Source organism: Felis catus, chromosome E2 (assembly GCF_018350175.1).
Source record: "Felis catus isolate Fca126 chromosome E2, F.catus_Fca126_mat1.0, whole genome shotgun sequence".
Classification (NCBI taxonomy): Eukaryota; Metazoa; Chordata; class Mammalia; order Carnivora; family Felidae; genus Felis; species Felis catus.
The window spans coordinates 48873958-48891559 of NC_058382.1; the positions used below are offsets into that span (position 1 = coordinate 48873958).

At 55.9% G+C, this 17602-nt stretch overlaps 2 protein-coding genes, 1 long non-coding RNA gene and 1 other non-coding gene across 18 annotated transcripts in view; 3 read left to right on the top strand and 1 right to left on the bottom strand.

The window, feature by feature from the left end:
• The first annotated feature begins 832 nt into the window (after positions 1-832).
• EXOSC6 (exosome component 6) lies at positions 833-2171 on the top strand. Its single transcript, XM_023245549.2, has one exon. The coding sequence runs from the start codon at positions 912-914 to the stop codon at positions 1728-1730; it is 819 nt and encodes a 272-aa protein (XP_023101317.1). The 5' UTR covers positions 833-911; the 3' UTR covers positions 1731-2171.
• A 757-nt stretch (positions 2172-2928) lies between these two features.
• On the bottom strand, positions 2929-13833 carry LOC102902362 (RNA-binding Raly-like protein). 14 transcript variants are annotated; one of them, XM_045046835.1, is made up of 7 exons: positions 13202-13833; positions 9407-9485; positions 5561-5614; positions 5332-5477; positions 5034-5186; positions 4570-4712; positions 2929-3649 (listed from the first exon to the last, which is right to left on the bottom strand). In XM_045046835.1, the coding sequence occupies exons 1-7, from the start codon at positions 13278-13280 to the stop codon at positions 3611-3613; spliced, it is 693 nt and encodes a 230-aa protein (XP_044902770.1). In that variant the 5' UTR covers positions 13281-13833; the 3' UTR covers positions 2929-3610. The 14 variants fall into 14 exon arrangements, with proteins under 14 accessions (XP_044902770.1, XP_044902769.1, XP_044902767.1 ...); XM_045046834.1 differs by having other exon boundaries at positions 5332-5480; positions 5561-5611; positions 13202-13831; XM_045046832.1 differs by having other exon boundaries at positions 5332-5480; positions 13202-13827.
• TRNAG-GCC lies at positions 6999-7069 on the top strand. Its single transcript has one exon. It is a non-coding gene; the product is annotated as a tRNA-Gly (tRNA).
• A 1347-nt stretch (positions 13834-15180) lies between the features above and the next one.
• The window catches only part of LOC123382180, a 31230-nt gene continuing 28808 nt past the window's right edge, over positions 15181-17602 (top strand). Inside the window, exon 1 of one of the 2 annotated variants that reach the window (XR_006590163.1) lies at positions 15181-16189. This is a non-coding gene — a long non-coding RNA (uncharacterized LOC123382180). The remainder of the gene's footprint in view (positions 16190-17602) is intronic. The other variant, XR_006590162.1, reaches the window with a different exon arrangement.

Below are 17602 nucleotides of genomic sequence, written 5' to 3' on the forward strand. Positions count from 1 at the left end.
ATTTAGGGTACGTCACTTGCCTACCACCACCTCTTTGACCCATCATTCTTGGTTTCCTGACCCAAAGGTATACAGTGAGGATTGGGACCTGCCCTGGTCCTGAATCTCTTCACTCAGGTCTGAGGATAGCTGGGTTTGGAAAGTGTGCCGGGGAGGTTATGGGTACTGCTTGCTTGTGCTGGCTCTGGCTGATTTCATGTCCCTGGGGTACAAGAGGTGGCCCTGGGCCCCAGGTTCACTCTCAGTCCTGCTGCTGCAGGAGAAGGAGGAAAGCAGGCCTATGCTGGGAGAAGCAGCAGAAGCTAGCTGTCACGGCCTGGGGGCGAGAAGCTGTCCTAGCCTGGAGTGTGAGAGAAGCACACAGCGGGAGGGTGCAGAGGACCCCTAGGGATACAAAGCATTTACACAAACCAGTGCAGGAGAGGCTGTTCCATTCATCAACAAGCATTACTCCAGGTAGGGTACTGAAGGTGGCAGGAATGACCAAGACAAAAGACAAGAATCATTTTGGGGCAAGGCAGTGGGGAATATGTGTGAGATAGTCACACAAATAAGCACAAAATTAAAATAACTATAACTTGCACAAGTGAAAGGACAAAGACCTATGCCCTGGGATTGCCCTGGCCCTAGAGGCTAGAGGTCAGCCAGGCCGGCCCAGGTCTCACTTCTGCAGGCCTGCCCCGTCGCGCCATCTATTCATCCATTCGCCCCTCAACATCCAGGTGTCCTTGCTGCAGTCCCAGGGCATTGCTCCGCTCGCTATTCTCCCTCCAGAACGGCAGGGGGCGGTGCCGAGTCACCCGCCGCTATCCCGACAGACCCCGCGCGGGCGCGCGCCTTTAAGCGGGCGGAAGAGCCCTCGCGCGAGCCCAGGTCGGCGGGCGGAAGCGGCTCGCGCTCCAGGCACCGCCATGCCTGGGGACCACCGCCGTATCCGAGGGCCCGAGGAGTCGCAGCCGCCGCAGCTGTACGCGGCCGATGACGAGGAGGCGCCAGCAGCCCGCGACCCGACGCGGCTGCGGCCCGTGTATGCGCGCGCCGGGCTGCTGAGCCAGGCCAAGGGCTCGGCCTATCTGGAGGCGGGAGGCACCAAGGTGCTGTGCGCCGTGTCCGGCCCGCGCCAGGCCGAGGGTGGCGACCGCGGCGGCGGCCCGGCCGGGGCGGGCGGCGAGGCCCCGGCCGCGTTGCGCGGCCGCCTGCTTTGCGACTTCCGCCGCGCGCCCTTCGCCGGTCGCCGGCGCCGCGCGCCCCCGGGCGGCGGGGAGGAGCGAGAGCTGGCGCTGGCCCTGCAGGAGGCGCTGGAGCCGGCCGTGCGCCTGGGCCGCTACCCGCGCGCGCAGCTCGAGGTGTCAGCGCTGCTGCTGGAGGACGGTGGCTCGGCGCTGGCCGCCGCGCTCACGGCCGCCGCGCTCGCCCTGGCCGACGCGGGGGTCGAGATGTACGACCTGGTGGTGGGCTGCGGCCTGAGCCGCACGCCGGAGCCGGCGCCCACCTGGCTACTGGACCCCACGCGACTGGAGGAGGAGCACGCCGCCGCCGGCCTCACCGTGGCGCTCATGCCCGTGCTCAACCAGGTGGCCGGGCTGCTGGGCAGCGGGGAGGGCGGCCCGACCGAGAGCTGGGCCGAGGCAGTGCGTCTGGGCCTCGAGGGCTGCCAGCGGCTCTATCCCGTACTGCAGCAGTGCTTGGTGCGGGCTGCCCGGCGGAGGAGCGCCGCCGCGCCGTCCTGAACCAGAAGCCGGAGCCACGACAGACGCCAAGGACCTAGCTGCCGCCATCCCCTAAAGGACCTGTGCCGACAGCTTCCAGACTGCGCCGAGCTGAGATCTCCGAGGCCAGAAAGGATCTGAGGAGGCGTGCACAGAACTGATGGCACTGGACAGCTGTGTTGCAACGATTTCATTAAACGTTTCTACTTGAGCCGGTGCTTCCCAGCTCCGACCAATTAGAGGAAACTTGGGAATGCGCCCTGACTCGCACGTTGAAAAAGACTTCAGCTGGACTGGCCTGGAAAACGGGGCTTGAAGCTCTTGTCTTGTCAGGGATGGACCCTATGCAGGCCAGCTAGTGACTCCCTTTTATAGAATTGGCCTGCTCTTGAGAGAGTGGACAGAGGGCTGTGCCTTGTCATTTATATCTGAGCTAAAACAAATTCCTTTATATCTGAAAAAGTCTTCTGTTGTGCTTCTTGTCAGTGGCGGACTTAACGGAGCAAGGCTCTTCTGAGCATGTAATGTGGTCTTGGGCCCCTGGTGTCAAGGGCTTGGGACAGCATTGTCATAAAGGTGTCCTGTTCCTTAGAGCAACATAAGCAGAAGAGACCGGCTGAAGGTGAAGGAGGTGCTGGGGTTGGTGTGGGGAAATGTGCTTTGAAGAAGGAGAGGCTGCCCCTTTGAGCACCATAGCGGCCGCTGCCGAGGTGTGGCACGAGTAGGGAGCGTTGTGTGGCCCCAGGAGCACTCTGGGTGCACTCTCTGGCCTCTGGTTTGGTGCTGGGCAAGACCAAAGCTCAGGGGTGGGTAGCAGAAAGGGGTTTGGCTCTGGGTGGAAGCCAGATCCCACCTTTCCTTGGCCGTGTGCAGAGCAGCACAGCCGGAGGCCTCCTGCACTGCTGGTAAGAAGTAGGGGTCCAGGCTGGCTTTGTTATCGTCTAGTCTTGCCTCCTGGGAGATGGCGGATAAACTGCCAGGAGTAAGAGCTTCTGGATGTTGGGAGACCAGGTGCAGCCTGGCCATTATTCCATATGGCAGAGCTGGCCTAGCTGAGTGACCACAAGAGTGGCATCTTCCCTGTGTGGCTCCTGTGCCCTGGCTTGGTAGGAGCTTCTGAATGTGCGTGTGTCCGGAGCTTGCTCAGCTTCTCCTGGAAGGCCTGACCTAAGGCAGCCAAAGGACCAGAATGAAGCTTGGAGACCATACCAAGAACCCCTGACCAGGGAAAAATACAAATTTTATTCTTCCCCTTTGACATTACAGCATTTCCAGAGCAGGTCTGAAATACACAGTGTCAAGCGAGAGACAAGATAGAAACAGGACGTAAAAATGATATCCCTATTCTGAATGAGGGCTTTATAGGGTGGGTGGGCAGTCTGGAACCAAAGGTGGGTTATGTGGGACACACACCGAGGAGCTTAAAGACCGGAAGGGACTGTAGAACTTGAGTGGATCTTCCTGTGCATCACTGGAACTGGGAAAGCGGGGCTGGTGGCTGCAGGACGCTCCACACTTGGAACTGGCAGGACCTGGAGAGGAGAGAAAAGCAGCCAAAGCAGTGCTTGCAGTCAGAGGGGCTGAGGCGCTCCCAAGGCAGGGGCCTGTTCAGCTGCCCCTTGCAAGACTGGGCCTCAGCCTCATGAGGATGGCGAGCATGTGCTAGGCAGTTGCAGGCCTCCCTCTCAGCCCCCCCGGCTGTCTGGAAGCTTGGCCTCCAAAGCCAAAGCCACCATTACGGAGAGGCTTCCCTGCTGGTGCGGCTGAGCCACGCCTCCACTTCATTGTCCTCCTTCCAAAATGGGTGCCTCTGGTTGCACAGGTGCCACCAGGAGGCCTTCCAAAAATCATACGAGGCAAGGAAGGAAGCCTGGGAAGGAGCTGGGAGGGGTTCCACTCTTCTACTGACTGCCCTCCTGGTCTGATGCATGATTCTTCACCTGTAGAAAGACAGAAGCAGGACTCTGGCCAGGAGGAATGAGAGCCATGGGGTGTCTGGGAAAGGGAGGTCTGTCTGCCAACATCTCCCCTCACCCCCACATCTCTTTCTGGGCAGCTCGGGCAGCTCAGTGCTCCTCGAGATTCTTCTAGAGGCCTGGGAACCCAGAACCCCTAGATAAAACAAACATTCCCTTCCTCTAGCCCAGTCTTTCCCCAGATGTGACTCAGGCCTGGGCAATAGTAATGGCCCTCCAGAGCCCAGCAGTTGGAGGGGCAAAGCTGGACAGGTGGAGGAAGGGAAGTTCATTACTGCCAGCCCCTCCACCGGCATCCTGGGCCCTGTTGAGATGGCCCAAACAAACCCGGGGCTCGGCCTATCTCAGGGACTACCAATAAGGGAGGAGGATATGGTAGGTCAGGGAACATTTGGGCCCTTTGATGTTGCACGAAGGGCTCTTATCAGACTCAGGTTGGATGTTCTCCATCCGGGAAGGTCCATGTGCCACAGCTTCCCCAGGGAGCACGGTACAATATAAGATGTGGGGGCAGGGAAAAGGCAGAAATCGGTTTTAACAAGCTTGCCAGGTGGTTCTCAGGCAAGGGGTGTTGGGCCATGAGGCACAGCTGTGATGTCTGTGGTGCTCAAAGCCCGCCTCCCGGCTTCCGGGGGAAGATGGTATTTCAGCCCAGAAGTGGCCCAGCTAGTCCAGCTGAGCTCATCAAGCCTGAGTTGAGAGGGGGAGACAACGCAGTGCAGGGCCCATCTTCTGGCGCTTGCCTGCGGTAGAAGTCCTGTGTCTCCCCTCAACCACCACTGTGGGCTCCCGCACAAACCCGAGTCTCTCCCTTGTTCACAGGGAGGCCACAAGGACTCAAACGCAGGGAGGGTGAGGATGAGGGGAGGTGCCGGGCCACTCACTGTCTCCTCTGGGTCTATGCTGTCCTCGGGGCTGTCTGCTTCTGGATGGGGCCTCTGGCCCCTGGGCTCCTGCTTGGCTTCAGTGTTGCTGCGTGAGGATCTCTTACTCACCAGGGCCCTGTTTTCTTCACTGGCCTCTGACCCTGTTGAGGGACAGTCGCCAGTTAGTGGCCGGGTTTGGAGGTCCCGGCTGATCTCAGAGAGGCTGCTTGGTGCCCGGCACTGATCTAGGGTGCCTAGGGCTTGAGACGACAAGATGGGGGTGGACTGGGACACTGCTCTGCCCCCAGACAGCTGCTGAGTGGTGGGGGGAAGGTCCTAGAACAACCTTGAAGCCATAGGGTCTTCAGCCATGGGGACAACCAGACCCTGGGGAGGGCAGGAAGGAGCCCTGCAGATGGAAAGCAGGATGCCAGGTGCCATGCCCCCTGGCACCTTCAGCAGTGGGCAAAGCTGGAGCTCACTTGGAGTGCAGGCTGGGCCCCCAGTTGGAGGTGCTTGACCCAGAAGCTGGTCCCTCTGCTGGTCCATGCGCTCCAGAGTCTCCAACAGACGGTCCACCTGGGCTTTGATCTGGCTTAGCTCCCCCCTGATGGAGTGCAGCTCCTCGGTCTGGACTGTGTGGAGAGGGGCCGGAGCTGGTGTCCCACGGCCCAGGAGGCAGAGGGCATAGCTGCCCATGCTCCCGGGCCTGCCCTCACTGCCGAGGTCCTCCCAGCTCTTTCCTAGCCCTGTAGGTGAAGGCTCTGCCCCTTCACTCACGCTTTATTTGCTCTTGGGGCAGGTGGCTCTTCCTGGGGCCCTTGTGGGGACTGCAGCTGCTCTTGATCCCCATGCCCACCTGGGTCCTCCGGATCTTGACAGGCACGCGGTTAATGAGTGGAGGGATTCTTTGGCATTCATACACACTACTGGGACAGGATAGAGAGGGAGTCAGGCCAATCAGCCCCACCTGTTTACCCAGAGGACCAACGGGGCAAGACCCACCTACCGGTAGGGGACATCTTCCCTGTACAGCTTGTAGTCCAGGTCATAGTTACTGCTGCTGCAACAGAGACAAATGGGGAAGGGGTCACTCTCCATGGCCAGAGTCCTTTCCCAGACCCATTTAACTTGAAGAAACTGAGGTGTGCAACTTTTCCTTAGAATCCCAGAATTCTCCATTGGAAGAGGCCTTAGGGACTTGACCAAGGCCATTTTGAGAGAACACAGCAAACCAGCTTCCCCATGTCTGGCCTCTAATAAGGGGTATCTGTCAGGTGGCCCCGGTGGGCAGGAGGGGTCAATCGCCTGCAGCCTTCTGGCCGGCCAGATCAGGGCTCTCCAAAAGTTTCTCTGTCTGACCCAGGAACAGCTGATGTTCTGGATCGTAGTCTGGCAAAGGATGAAAGGAAAGAGTTAAGTCAGGGCCCAAAGCCACAGTGGGGGTGTGAGAGCCTTTAATCCTTGGTTGGGATTGCCAGGATGTGGCCCAGCACTGACTGGCAGGGCCAGCCAGGCAGGATTAAGGCTGTGGCCAGGCCACCTTCCTCTTTGCTCCAGTCCTTGGGAGAGAGCAGGAGTCTGGAAAGTCACAGACTCTCGCTGCCCGGCCTCTCCCCCTTCTCTCATGTACCATGCATCTCCAGGCAGGGAATTGGTGCCTAGGAGGGATGTGGAGATGGGTGCAAAGAGAATTAAGCACCTGCCTGGGCAGGGAGGCTCTGTGGGGACACAGCTACAGGAGTTTCGGGTGCCATCTGCACCCGGGGCTGGAACGGGGGATAAGGATCAGAGGAGGGGATGCACGCGGCGGCAATACAGCTTCTAAAACAACTTTCGGGTGCTGTGCGTCCCCAGCTCAGGCCCAGCCCACGAGGGGCAAGGCCTGTAAGGCTACTGGGTCAGAATGGAGGACGTTGGGGGCGAGGGGAGGGAGTTCCCCTTCATCCTGAGACGCCCCACAGGCCGGTTAGTGAAATTTCCGGCCATCCATCGCCTCCGCTTTCTGGCTTCAGGAGATCTGGACGGGCGGCCTGGACACAGCAGGGATGCCGATTGCTGATTCCGGTGGTGGGAGGATCATCCTTGGAGAAAGGAGAAAGTGACAGCGGCGCGCCAGGAGGGCGCGTGCGCAGCCCCGGGGGTCGGGCTAGAGGTGGGTGGGGGTCCCGCGCCCAGCGCCCAGCGCAGCCTCGGGAGGGCTTGGAACCAGCCAGCGGGAGGGCTTGGGGGCTTGGGGACTTGGGGGCTAGGACGCTAGGACAGAACTGAAGCTGATGCGTCTCCGCTGGGCGCCACTGCTCAGGGAAAATTCTCTCTTCTGGATCCTTTGGGATTGGCTGGAGAGCTCCGCCCCCTCGGACCGGACGGAAACGTTGACGGAGAGCAAAGTGCTGAAGCCTGTGGCTGACCACCTGAGTCTCCACGGCAAGCAGTTCTTCGTAGTAGCATTGGTGGTTCAGTGGTAGAATTCTCGCCTGCCATGCGGGAGGCCCGGGTTCGATTCCCGGCCAATGCAATGGTCTGACTTTTTCCTCCCTTCCATTTTTTTTTTCTTACAACTTTTTGACGTAGTCAAAAATGAATGGTGTAGGAATGATATTTCATTGACTGCTTAGCACAGACTGGAGAGCAGCCTGAGTTGAAACACACACAGGATGGGTTTGGGAATTAGATGTTAGGCTACGTGCGCCCCACAGCCGTCCTTGCTGCAGTTACGGGGTCCCTCTTGGCCTGAAGGAAGGTGGGCTCTGGTGCCGGCCCTCCTACCCTCATCCCACCCCATGCCACCCCTCAGTCATCAGCCAGGGCTGATGGCAACTGCCCTTGAGTCTTTTCCCCCAAGGGGCAGTGGCCTGGTCACATGGCTTCTCCGTGCTCTGTCCTCTGATCTGGGTTAATTGCTACAGTCTGCGAGTCCGGGCTTCCCACAAAAGGAGAAATAGAACACTCCTTCAGAACGGTGCTGTGGGCAGAGGTCAAACCACCTGTGTCCGCGGGGACTTGGGACAATCCTCACACCACAGGCCTTTCCCTACAGGTTGAAAAATTCCATTTGGAGGCTCAGGTCACATGTCCTGGACTTGACTAGTTCTCACGGACAGGTCATCCAGCAGCTCAGCAGCTGCCAGAACACATCCCCAACCTGTCGTTCCTCTGGGCACCATCCTAAGACCCAGAGCCACAGTCCCAGCTGCCCACCCACTGCTGCCCTGGACCCAGGCGGCGCCAGTGACAGCCCCCTACCCCCCACCCCCACCCCGCAAAATGCTTCATTCTCCCTACTGGAGTCTCTACTGGGGATGTGTGACTTAAGGAAGTCACCCCTGCCCCCAGCCTTGAAGGCGGGGTCCCCTCTGAATGGAGTCCGAGCCCCTGCCAGGCAGCTGCCATTACGCCCCATTGCCTCCCTATTCCTGCACCTGCACCCTTCAGAAGGCTGGCAGAAGCAGGTCAGAGCAGGCTGGGAAGGTAGTGGGGGAGGACAGGAAATCCGAAGGTGACAAAGCGAAGAACTGAGGCCCTTAGGGGCAATGGGGTTGATTCCCATGGTCAGTTTGGGGTGTGCAGGAGGCCTCAAAAGTGGCCTCAAAAGTGGCCACGGTAAAAAAGCACATGAGAGAACTACAGCAGAGAACCACTTTGCTCCTATCAGACAGTGATAATTACCAAACCCCCAGAATCACGAGATGCAAGGCAAACCAACACCACATATGCAGTTCTGCTCCACTGAAGAGATGCGAGTTTAAAAAACCGCATTACCTGTGAGCACACACCTACTCATCAGCCCCAAACAAACGCAGTGCAAAAGCCACCCACGCCGGCACACTCACAGGGTGACACAGACCTTCAGGCTGACGCTGACAGGGAGAGATTTGGCTTAATCTCTCTCAAGGTCAACCTGGAGGTTCAGGGACTTCTCAGATCAGCCCCCAGCCCAACCCCGCCATCTCCTTTCCAGGAAGATGAGGCAAGGTGAAACCCAAAAGAGACTGGAAACTTTGGCCCCAGGGGATTTACACACTGCTGTTCCTAACAGCAAACACCTGCCCCACCGCCTCCTCCACCGCAAGACAGAAACCACCCAAATGCCCGCAGGAGGGCCAGGAGCTGAGTGAGGCCATCACAGATGCCCAGCTGAGGGGACACTCGTTACGCCTGTGAAAAGGGCACGTTAGCTGGCAGAACGTGACAAGCTCCTTTCTGAAAATGTTTAAAGATTTCTTAATATTATCCTCTTTTTTTTTTAATGTTTATTTTGTTATTGTTGGGAGAGAGAGAGCAAGCATGAGTTGGGGAAGGGCAGAGAGAAAGGGAAACCAAGAATCTGAAGCAGGCTCCATGCTGTCAGCACAGAGCCTGACTTGGGGTTCAAATTCACAAACCCTGAGATCAAGACCTGAGCCGAAGTCACATGGTTAACCGACTGAGCCGCACAGGCACCCCTTAACATTTTCTTACACTTCCCAAGTTAGGGGCAAGATTTCATCCAGGGAAGTTCCCATTTGCTACTTCCCAAATATCTGTACCTGGAAAAAGCCCCCAAGCACCATGAAGGTGGGGATCCCCTGGGAGGACCCATGCCCCCTGGCTCCAGGTGGGAGGAGGGGGCATCCTGCCTCGGTCAGCAGGTGGTGCTGGGTGACATCAGCGATGAGAAGCCTTGGAATGAACGGGTCATCTCCTTCAGTTTATGGACAAAAGCTGAGGCCGAGTGAGAAGGAACCCCCAGGTGCCACAGTGAGTTCCCTGAGCTGGCCTCCTGAGCTCCTTGTTCCATCCCAGGGGGACCCAGAGCCCCAGACAAGCCCGCAAGCAGCCCCCCTCCCCTGCGGACAACCCTGGACAGACTCACCAGGAGATGGCTGTGCCCGGCTGCCTCTTCTGGCCTTGCTGGGTGGGGCCGGGCCTGGGCTCTCCAGCCATGTCTAAATCTGAAGAGAGAAAGAGCAGGGCAGAGCATAAGAGGAGGGAGGGAGGGGCGCAGAGGAAGGGCCCAAGTGCACAGGGGCTTCACTCACTTCCAGGCTGGCCCCTCCCTGCTCCTCAGCCCCCAGGCAGTGGGTATGGTCCCCTGAGTGGCCCCGAGACACGGAGCAGCAGAGTGGGCCGCCTGGCCTGACCTCCTTCACACCCCGAACCCACCATGGCAATCAACCGCATTGCCTATGCCCTTGGTGGTACCATCAAAAGGCAGGAGGGACGATATCCGTGGTCTTCGTGTCCTCTGGGGAGACACCTAGCCCTGGCCAGAGACAGTTTTCGAGTGTTCTGCTGCCTGTCTGCCTGCCCACTTGCCTGCCTGCTCCCGGCCCACGCACTGCAGCTGCCTGTGGGCTAAGCCCCTGGGTCGGAGATGGTCGCGGTGGCTCTAAGAGAGAAGCAAAGCCAGCAGCTGGCCTGCTCTGGGGAACAAACACCCCACTGCCCTCTGTCGGTGGGGGAGGCAAGAGTCGGCCGATCCCATGTAGGGGAGGACTGAGATGGGTCTGTGCGCCAGTCACCGCAGATCTTCTAGTCTCTGGGCTCCTCTCCTTTGCTGTTCACCACTGGAGAAAGCAGCTCTTCCACAGTGGGAGAGGGAGGGGACTCCTGCGTACCCTCACTCGGTGCTCAGGGCCTGGCCCTAAGTAAGTGCCACTTGATGTCTGCAGAATTCATGAATGGAAGTCCATGAAATCGATTCTGTTTTTTTTTTGGGGGGGGGGTTGGATGCGACCCCAGAGTTTCGCTTGTGACTTCAAGGCCCCTCCCCTGAGCCCAACCCCTTTCTTCCTGTCTGTGGTCCACTGTGGCTGCCAAGATGGTAACAAATGGGAGCCTTCTCATTTTCCTGTTCTCAAGACTTCATGCAACACGAGAGCCAAGAGCACTTACTCAGCACCTGCTTGCTTGCCGTGGAGAACAGGAGACTGGCCGTAGTGTCTCTGAGGCACTGACGATCCAGACTGTGTGTTTAATTAGGAGGAAGTTGGAATTTATCACCCCCACCTTAGCCTTCCTCTTCCACTCATGCTTCTGATTCATCCACTCAAGGACACATTACCCAAATGTCCATGTACCAAGGTGAACGTCTGTAGTTTGTCTCGTCTGGCTTTCTGTGTCTATTCCTTTGGTATATCTATTTTTTTAAATTTATTTTTGAGAGAGAGAGACAGAACATGAGCGAGGGAGGGGCAGAGAGAGCCGAAGACACAGAATCCAAAGCAGAATCCAGGCCCCGAGCTGTCAGCTCGAACTCATGAACCGTGAGATCATGACCTGAGGTGAAGTCGGATGCTTAACCGACTGAGCCAACCAGGCACCCAGTGACGTATCTTAATACTCCTGGTCACTTTCACGTTTGCAATGTCCACCGGGGACAGAAAATCACACGCACGTCCACCACGCAGGGCAGAGGCACTTAGAAATTCCTGATGTGCCCAAGATAGAAGGCACAGCGTTAATATAAATTCATCATTCTCTTTGGGCTAAACATCATCACTATCCCCTAAAAATGAGAATACTGAGTAGGATGTGATTGCACAGAAATGAGAGAATGCAGAAACCTGCATCATTCTCCTGGGGCCCCGATCATAGGACCCAGCTTTGGGGGAAAAACCATTCAATGGTACCAGATTGCCAGTGATGAGTCAATTATCACCAGGGGGCTAGTGGAGTGTCTGGGAAGTTCACCACCTATGGCAAACCATGTCCACATGTGTAATGGGCATCTTCCTGAGCACCTATCACCTGCAGCCCAGAGCAGGTAAGCCTGGTTATGGCTGGCCCCACCCCCATTCAAGGGCTGTATCGTCAAGATTCCCCAGAGAAACAGAACCGATAGGATGTATACACAGAAAGAAAGAGATTTATCATAAGGAATTGGCCGACAAATCTCAAGATTGGCAGTCGGCAAACTGCAGACCCATGAGAGATAATGGCATAGTTCCAGTCCAAAGACCAACAAGTCTGAGACCTAGAAGAGTCAGTTTCAGTTCAAGTCTGAAGGCAGGAAGAAAGAAAACTGATGTCCCAGCTCAATGGCAGTCAGGTAGGAAGAGTTCCCTCTTACTCTTGGGAAGTAAATCTTTTTATTCTATTCAAGCCTTCAACTGATTGGATGAGGCCCACCCACATCCGCTTTACTGCATCAACCCCTTCAAATGTTGATCTCGTCCCAAAACACTCTTAATGGGGTACCTGGGTGGCTCAGTTGGTTAAGCGTCAGACTCTGGCTCAGGTCATGATCTCACGGTTTGTGAGGTCAAGCCCTGCGTCAGACTCTGGGCTGTCAGCTTGCTCAGAACCTGGAGCCTGTTCTGGATTCTGTCTCCCTTTCTCTCTGCCCCTCTGCCACTCACACTTTGTCTCTGTCTCTCTCAAAAATAAACAAACACTGGGGCGCCTAGGTGGCGCAGTCGGTTAAGCGTCCGACTTCAGCCAGGTCACGATCTCGCGGTCCGGGAGTTCGAGCCCCGCGTCAGGCTCTGGGCTGATGGCTCAGAGCCTGGAGCCTGTTTCCGATTCTGTGTCTCCCTCTCTCTCTGCCCCTCCCCTGTTCATGCTCTGTCTCTCTCTGTCCCCAAAATAAATAAAAACGTTGAAAAAAAATTTTTTAAAAAATAAACAAACACTAAAAAATAAAAAGCAAAACAAAAACACTCTTAGAGACTCACCCAAAATAATATTTGGCCAAATCTCTGTGCACCCCATGGCCCTAAGTGAGACACAAACTTAACCATCACAGGGACCAAGCACCAGGAAACAGGGTGGAGGTCTTTGTTCCACATTCATCTCTCATAAAGACCCCGGGACAGGTTTCCTGGGGGACATGCCCTCTTACATTCCCCCGGGGGCTGTGAGAGCCTGATTCATGGAACTCGGGACAGATAGTTCATGAACAGAAGTCATAATGAGTGACCGCAGATGACACAAGGGCAGGGGAGGTCAGCAGTCAGATGGGAAGGAAGCAGAAGACAGAAACAGACCAAGTGGATGGAAGGAAGGACTAGAATGAGGAAAAGGGAGAGAAGCAGAAGGGGGTGAACATCCTGGACAACTGGTCTCCAGGGTTCCCTGAGCCGACTCCCTGATGTGCCCACTCTGACCTCATCAAATGGGCGCAAAGTAGTTCACTTATTTTCATAGGGCTCCCAGGAAGGAAAGGGTCGCCGTGTCATCCCCAATGCTAGAATGTTGCAGCCAGCGGCCAGAAGTGATTGAACTTAACCATCTGCCAGATGGGGCTTCATCTTCACACCCAGCACCTCACCCAACCCTCACCGCAGCCTCGTAGGGTAGATGCTCTGAGTGCCCCGTCTCAGGGCCACCGTAACCGGGCTCAGGTGGACAGTGAGCTGAGAGGAGCGGTGGGATCTCAGTCCCCAGCCTGGCAACCGCTGCAGTGTTCCAACAAGTTAGAGGACTTACTTGAAGCCATCCAGTGGGGGGGGCGCCTGCGTGGCTCCGTCGCTCAAGTGTCTGACTCTTGATTTGGGCTCAGGCCATGATCTCATGGGTTTGTGAGTTCGAGCCCCACATCGGACAGTGAGGAGCTTGCCTGGGATGCTGTCTCTCCCTCCCTCTCTCTCTCTCTCTCTGCCCCTCCCCTGCTTCCCCTGCTCTCGAAATAAATAAACTTAAAAAAAAAAAGAAAGAAAGAAAATACCCAGTGGGATCGGCTGGAAGAGGAGGCTGGGTCTGTCAGCGCCTTCAGGCTGCACAGTCCTGGCGCCAGACTGCTCCATTACCGGCTCCACCCTGTGCAGAATCCAAAGCGGGGCGAGAACAGAGCACGGGCAGACAGAGCAATGCTGCAGGCCTGAGTCCCGGACGTGCCAGGCGGCTTCTCACAGTGGACGTGAGTCATTCCTTCTACCCCTTCACATCTGAGCCCCCTTCCTGTGTTACAGGTATCCCCTAGCTTTGAGACATAAACTGCCTCCCATGAAAGAGGCTGAAAATGTCCCTTTCCGCCTCCCTCTCCCGGCCTTCGTTGCCCTTAGGGCCTGGGCACGTAACGTGGCTCCTCTCCTCAGACCCACAGGCTTGACTTTGAAGGAGAGCTGCCAGCGTGAAGAAGTCCCTCTCAGCAATTGACGGTGGCAGTGGCCGCAGTTACATCCAGCTTTCAAGGGCGGTGCACCTCCGCCCCACGTTGGAGGCACTGGCTGTGGCGTCTGCGCCCGGCACAGGCAGCGAGGTGTTTTCCCGACCTGATGCTCTGACCTCTCCAAGAGCTCCTGGGAACTAAGCAGTAGCTTCGGCAAATTCCTTTTCTGCTTCGAGTCGCCAGAGTCGGTTTCTGTTGCTTAAAACAAGAACCTTGATTGACACAAAATAGGATTAGGTGTGGAAGGGGCTAAAAGCCCAGGGGGAAACGGGGGTGCTTTAAAGCTGGAATGTGGCCAGAGGACAGTGAAAATCCAGCTAGTATTAAGGGACAGGATACCAGGAGTGCATGGGATGCCATGGTGAGATAGTTAATCCTGCGGTCCCCCAGAACAAAGTGGCCCTCAAAGGCAGGGCTTTGGGGATCTGGCGGCTCCAGACATAGAAGGGTATAAAGATTACCCTGAGGTCAAGGGCTGTTGGCCAGAGGGCTGTGCTAATGGCACCACACAGCTTAAAGGAAAGGACAATCTCAGAATCCAAAATCTCTGCTCAAGTCATGGTTAGAAAACCAGGGCATTTTTTTTAATGTATATTTATTTTTGAGAGAGAGAGAGAGAGAGAGAGAGAGAGAGAGGAGAGAGACAGAGAGAGATCATGCTTGTGAGACCAGGGGAGGGACAGAGAGAGACGGCCACAGAGGATCTGAAGCTGGTTCTGTGCTGACAGCAGAGAGCCCAACGCAGGGCTCGAGCCCACGAACTGCGAGATCATGGCCTGAGCCAAAGTTAGAGGCCTAACTGGCTGAGCCACCCAGGCGCCCCCAAGAGCAGGAATTTTTATATCTTGCAGTTACAAGGATGAGAGAGTAAAATAAACCAATGTTCCAGCTTGATCAGTGGCTATAGAACGCCATCAGGTGGCCTCATACCCTTCCTTGCTAGGTCTCTAGCTGGGAGAGAATGGAGAATGGAGGGCAAGGCCATCAGAACGGGGCTCTTGGGGAAGGTGGAAGACTTAGGTACCTTCCACGCCCAGGGAACCTCCCTTGCCAGCAGAAGCTACCTCTTGGTCCTACTGAACACGCTAGAGGCACACACTTGCTGGCTATTTGCCAAGCCCATACCCCTCCCTGGGTACACATCTGGGTGGAGTTTCCTGGCCTCCCTTGCAGTTAGTGTGCTACGTGCTACGTGACCAGTGCACACGTGCAACCGTGGCCAGCAGCTGGCACTTCCCGAAATAATACCCCCCCTTAGGACCTTGCCATGAACGAGTCCCCTTGCGTGCCCTACCCCACCACCCCTCACTTTCTCCAGACTGAAACACCAAGTCAGACCCCTGCAGATCCCAGGGGGCCGATGACTTCAAATCTAGAAGGAGGATATGGAATCACCAAAAGAACCCAGAGATTTTGCTAATTTATATCGGCAGAAACCTGGCACAGTGATCAGGAACGGATTCTGAGGGTGGAGGGCTGGGGGAGGGAGCAAACAACATGAGACAGGGTCGAACATACTGATACTAAGCGGGGCTCGTCTGAGTAGCTGGGACGGTTCTAATTGTTTGCCCTGGTGGTTGCCTGAAACCCGGCCTTAATCGTGGCCAAATGACATTAGCTGAGGGCGAAGAAGAAAAATGAGCCCCTGACTTTCTGAGTTGACTAACGACCAGGCACAGTTTCAAGCAACTTGTTTCACAGATTTACTTAGTTAACAAGCGAGGTTCGATGGTGTACTGTTGATGAAGGAATCGAAAAAATTTGGGGCACGAGCTCAGCTGAGCTGACATTCATCCCTGTTTGCTGACCTCAGGCTCTGTCGCCAACACCTTAATGTACCAAGTCAGTTTATTATCCTCACTTTACAGAAGAACAGAAGGCAGAGAGATGTTTTGGGGGTGACCAAGTGTCCCGGATCGCCTGGGAATGAGAGGTTTCCAGGCACATGGGGCTTGCAGTGCTGACACCCAGACCGTTCCAGGCAGACCGGGGTGACGGGTCTCGCGCAAAGTAACGCAGTAAGTGACAGAGCCTGCCCTGAAATCCAGGTGGCCTGACTTTAGGCTCAAACTCTCCACCTCCACCCCGTGGTTCTGGCACCAGAGCCTGCGTCTGAAGTAGCCAGGGATCTTGTTAAAACCCAAGCCCTGGCCTCACCTTCCCCATTCAGTTGGCTGGAGGTGGTGGAGGTGGCTGAGAATTTTCTCTTCTTTTTAAAATTTATTTATTTATAAGAGAAAGAGAGAGAGAGCATACGAGCACGAGTGGGGGAGGGGCAGAGAGGGAAAGAGAGAGAATCCCAAGCAGGCTCCACCAGCGCAGGGCCGGACACGGGGCTCAAGCGCACGAACTTGTGAGATCATGACCTGAGCCAAAACCAAGAGCCAGGCGCTTCACCGACTGAGCCACCTGGGAGCCCCGAGAATTTGCTTTTCTACCACGTCCCCAGCTGACGCCAGTGCCGCTGGTCTGCAGCCTGACTTGGAGAAGCTCCGTGTTGTGCTGCCCTGCCTCCAGACGAGAAGCTTGGAATGGACTTTTCAGGTAGGACCTGCCCACTGCCACCTCCACTCGCAAACTCCTGGATGGCCCCTTTGCCACAGCACTGAGAAATACACGGCCGGGGCACAAGCCTTCGTGCCGGGAATGCTGACCGGCGAGGCCGCAGCAGAATGGGAATTTGGTGTCTGGGCTCAGGAGGGCACGGGATTGCCAGCATTAGTTGTCAGCGCAGAGGTGGGGTTGCCACACGGGTGGCTCCAGCGTCGCTGCCAGAGTTTACCCTCTGCAGTTCCTGCCAGCACTGGCCTGGGTGTCTACCTGGCCTGACTTTCAGCCGAATCTGGGGCACTATTTCTGGCTGCGTAAGCCCCCGGGCTGGCTCTCTGACTCTCCCTGGGATCCTGTGATCAGGATTTTTGTTGTTAATTGAGGTGAAATTCACATAGCAGGAAAGTAACCAGTTTGGTGGCATTTGTGAGACCACCACCTCTAAGTTTTCAAAACAAAACCCAGACCCATCGAGCAGTTACTCCCCATTCTCCTGCCACCCCTGGCCACCACCAACATGCGTTTTATTTCTGTGGATTTACCTATTCTGAATATTTCGTATGAATGGAACCATGATATGTGACCTTTTGTGGCTACTTTATTTCACTGAAAATGTTTTCAAGGTTCATCCACCTCAGCACGTATCTGTACTTGATTCCTTTTTGTTCTTTGAGAGAGAGACAGAGACAGAGAACGTGTCACGCAAGCACGGGGAGGGGCAGAGGGGAGAAAGAATCCTGTGGGATCATGCCCCGAGCCGAAATCAAGAGTCGGACACTTCATTGGCTGAGCCACCCAGGCGCCCCAGTACTTCGTTCCTTTTAATGGCTGAATAATATTCTTTGGCACGTACACACCAAGATTTGTTTATCCACTCGTCCGTTGATGGGCGTTTGGGTTGTTGCGAATAATGCTGCTGGGAACTTTGTGCATATAAGGACTTGTTGGTGCATAAGGACTTGTTGGTGCATAAGGATTTGTTGGAGTACTTGTGTTCAGTTCTCTCAGGTACATACCTAGCAGTGGGGTTGCTGGGGCATGTAGTAGCTGTGCTTACCTTTTTGAGGACTCCCCAAACTGTTTCCAGGATTTTATGTTCCCACCAGCAGTGTATGAGGGTTTCAGTTGGTCCAAGACCTCATCAACGTTTGTTATCATCTGTTTCTTTTTTTAATGTTTTTATTTTTGAAGGAGAGAGCATGAGTGGGGGAGGAGCAGAGAGAGAGGGAGACCTAGAATTTGAAGCAGGCTCCGGGCTCTAAGCTATCAGCACAGAGCCAGATGTGGGGCTCAAACTCACGAACTGTGAGATCATGACCTAAGCCGAAGTCGGATGCTTAACCGACTGAGCCACCCCGGTTATCATCTGTTTCTTTGATAACAACTATCGTAATGGGTGTGAAGTGG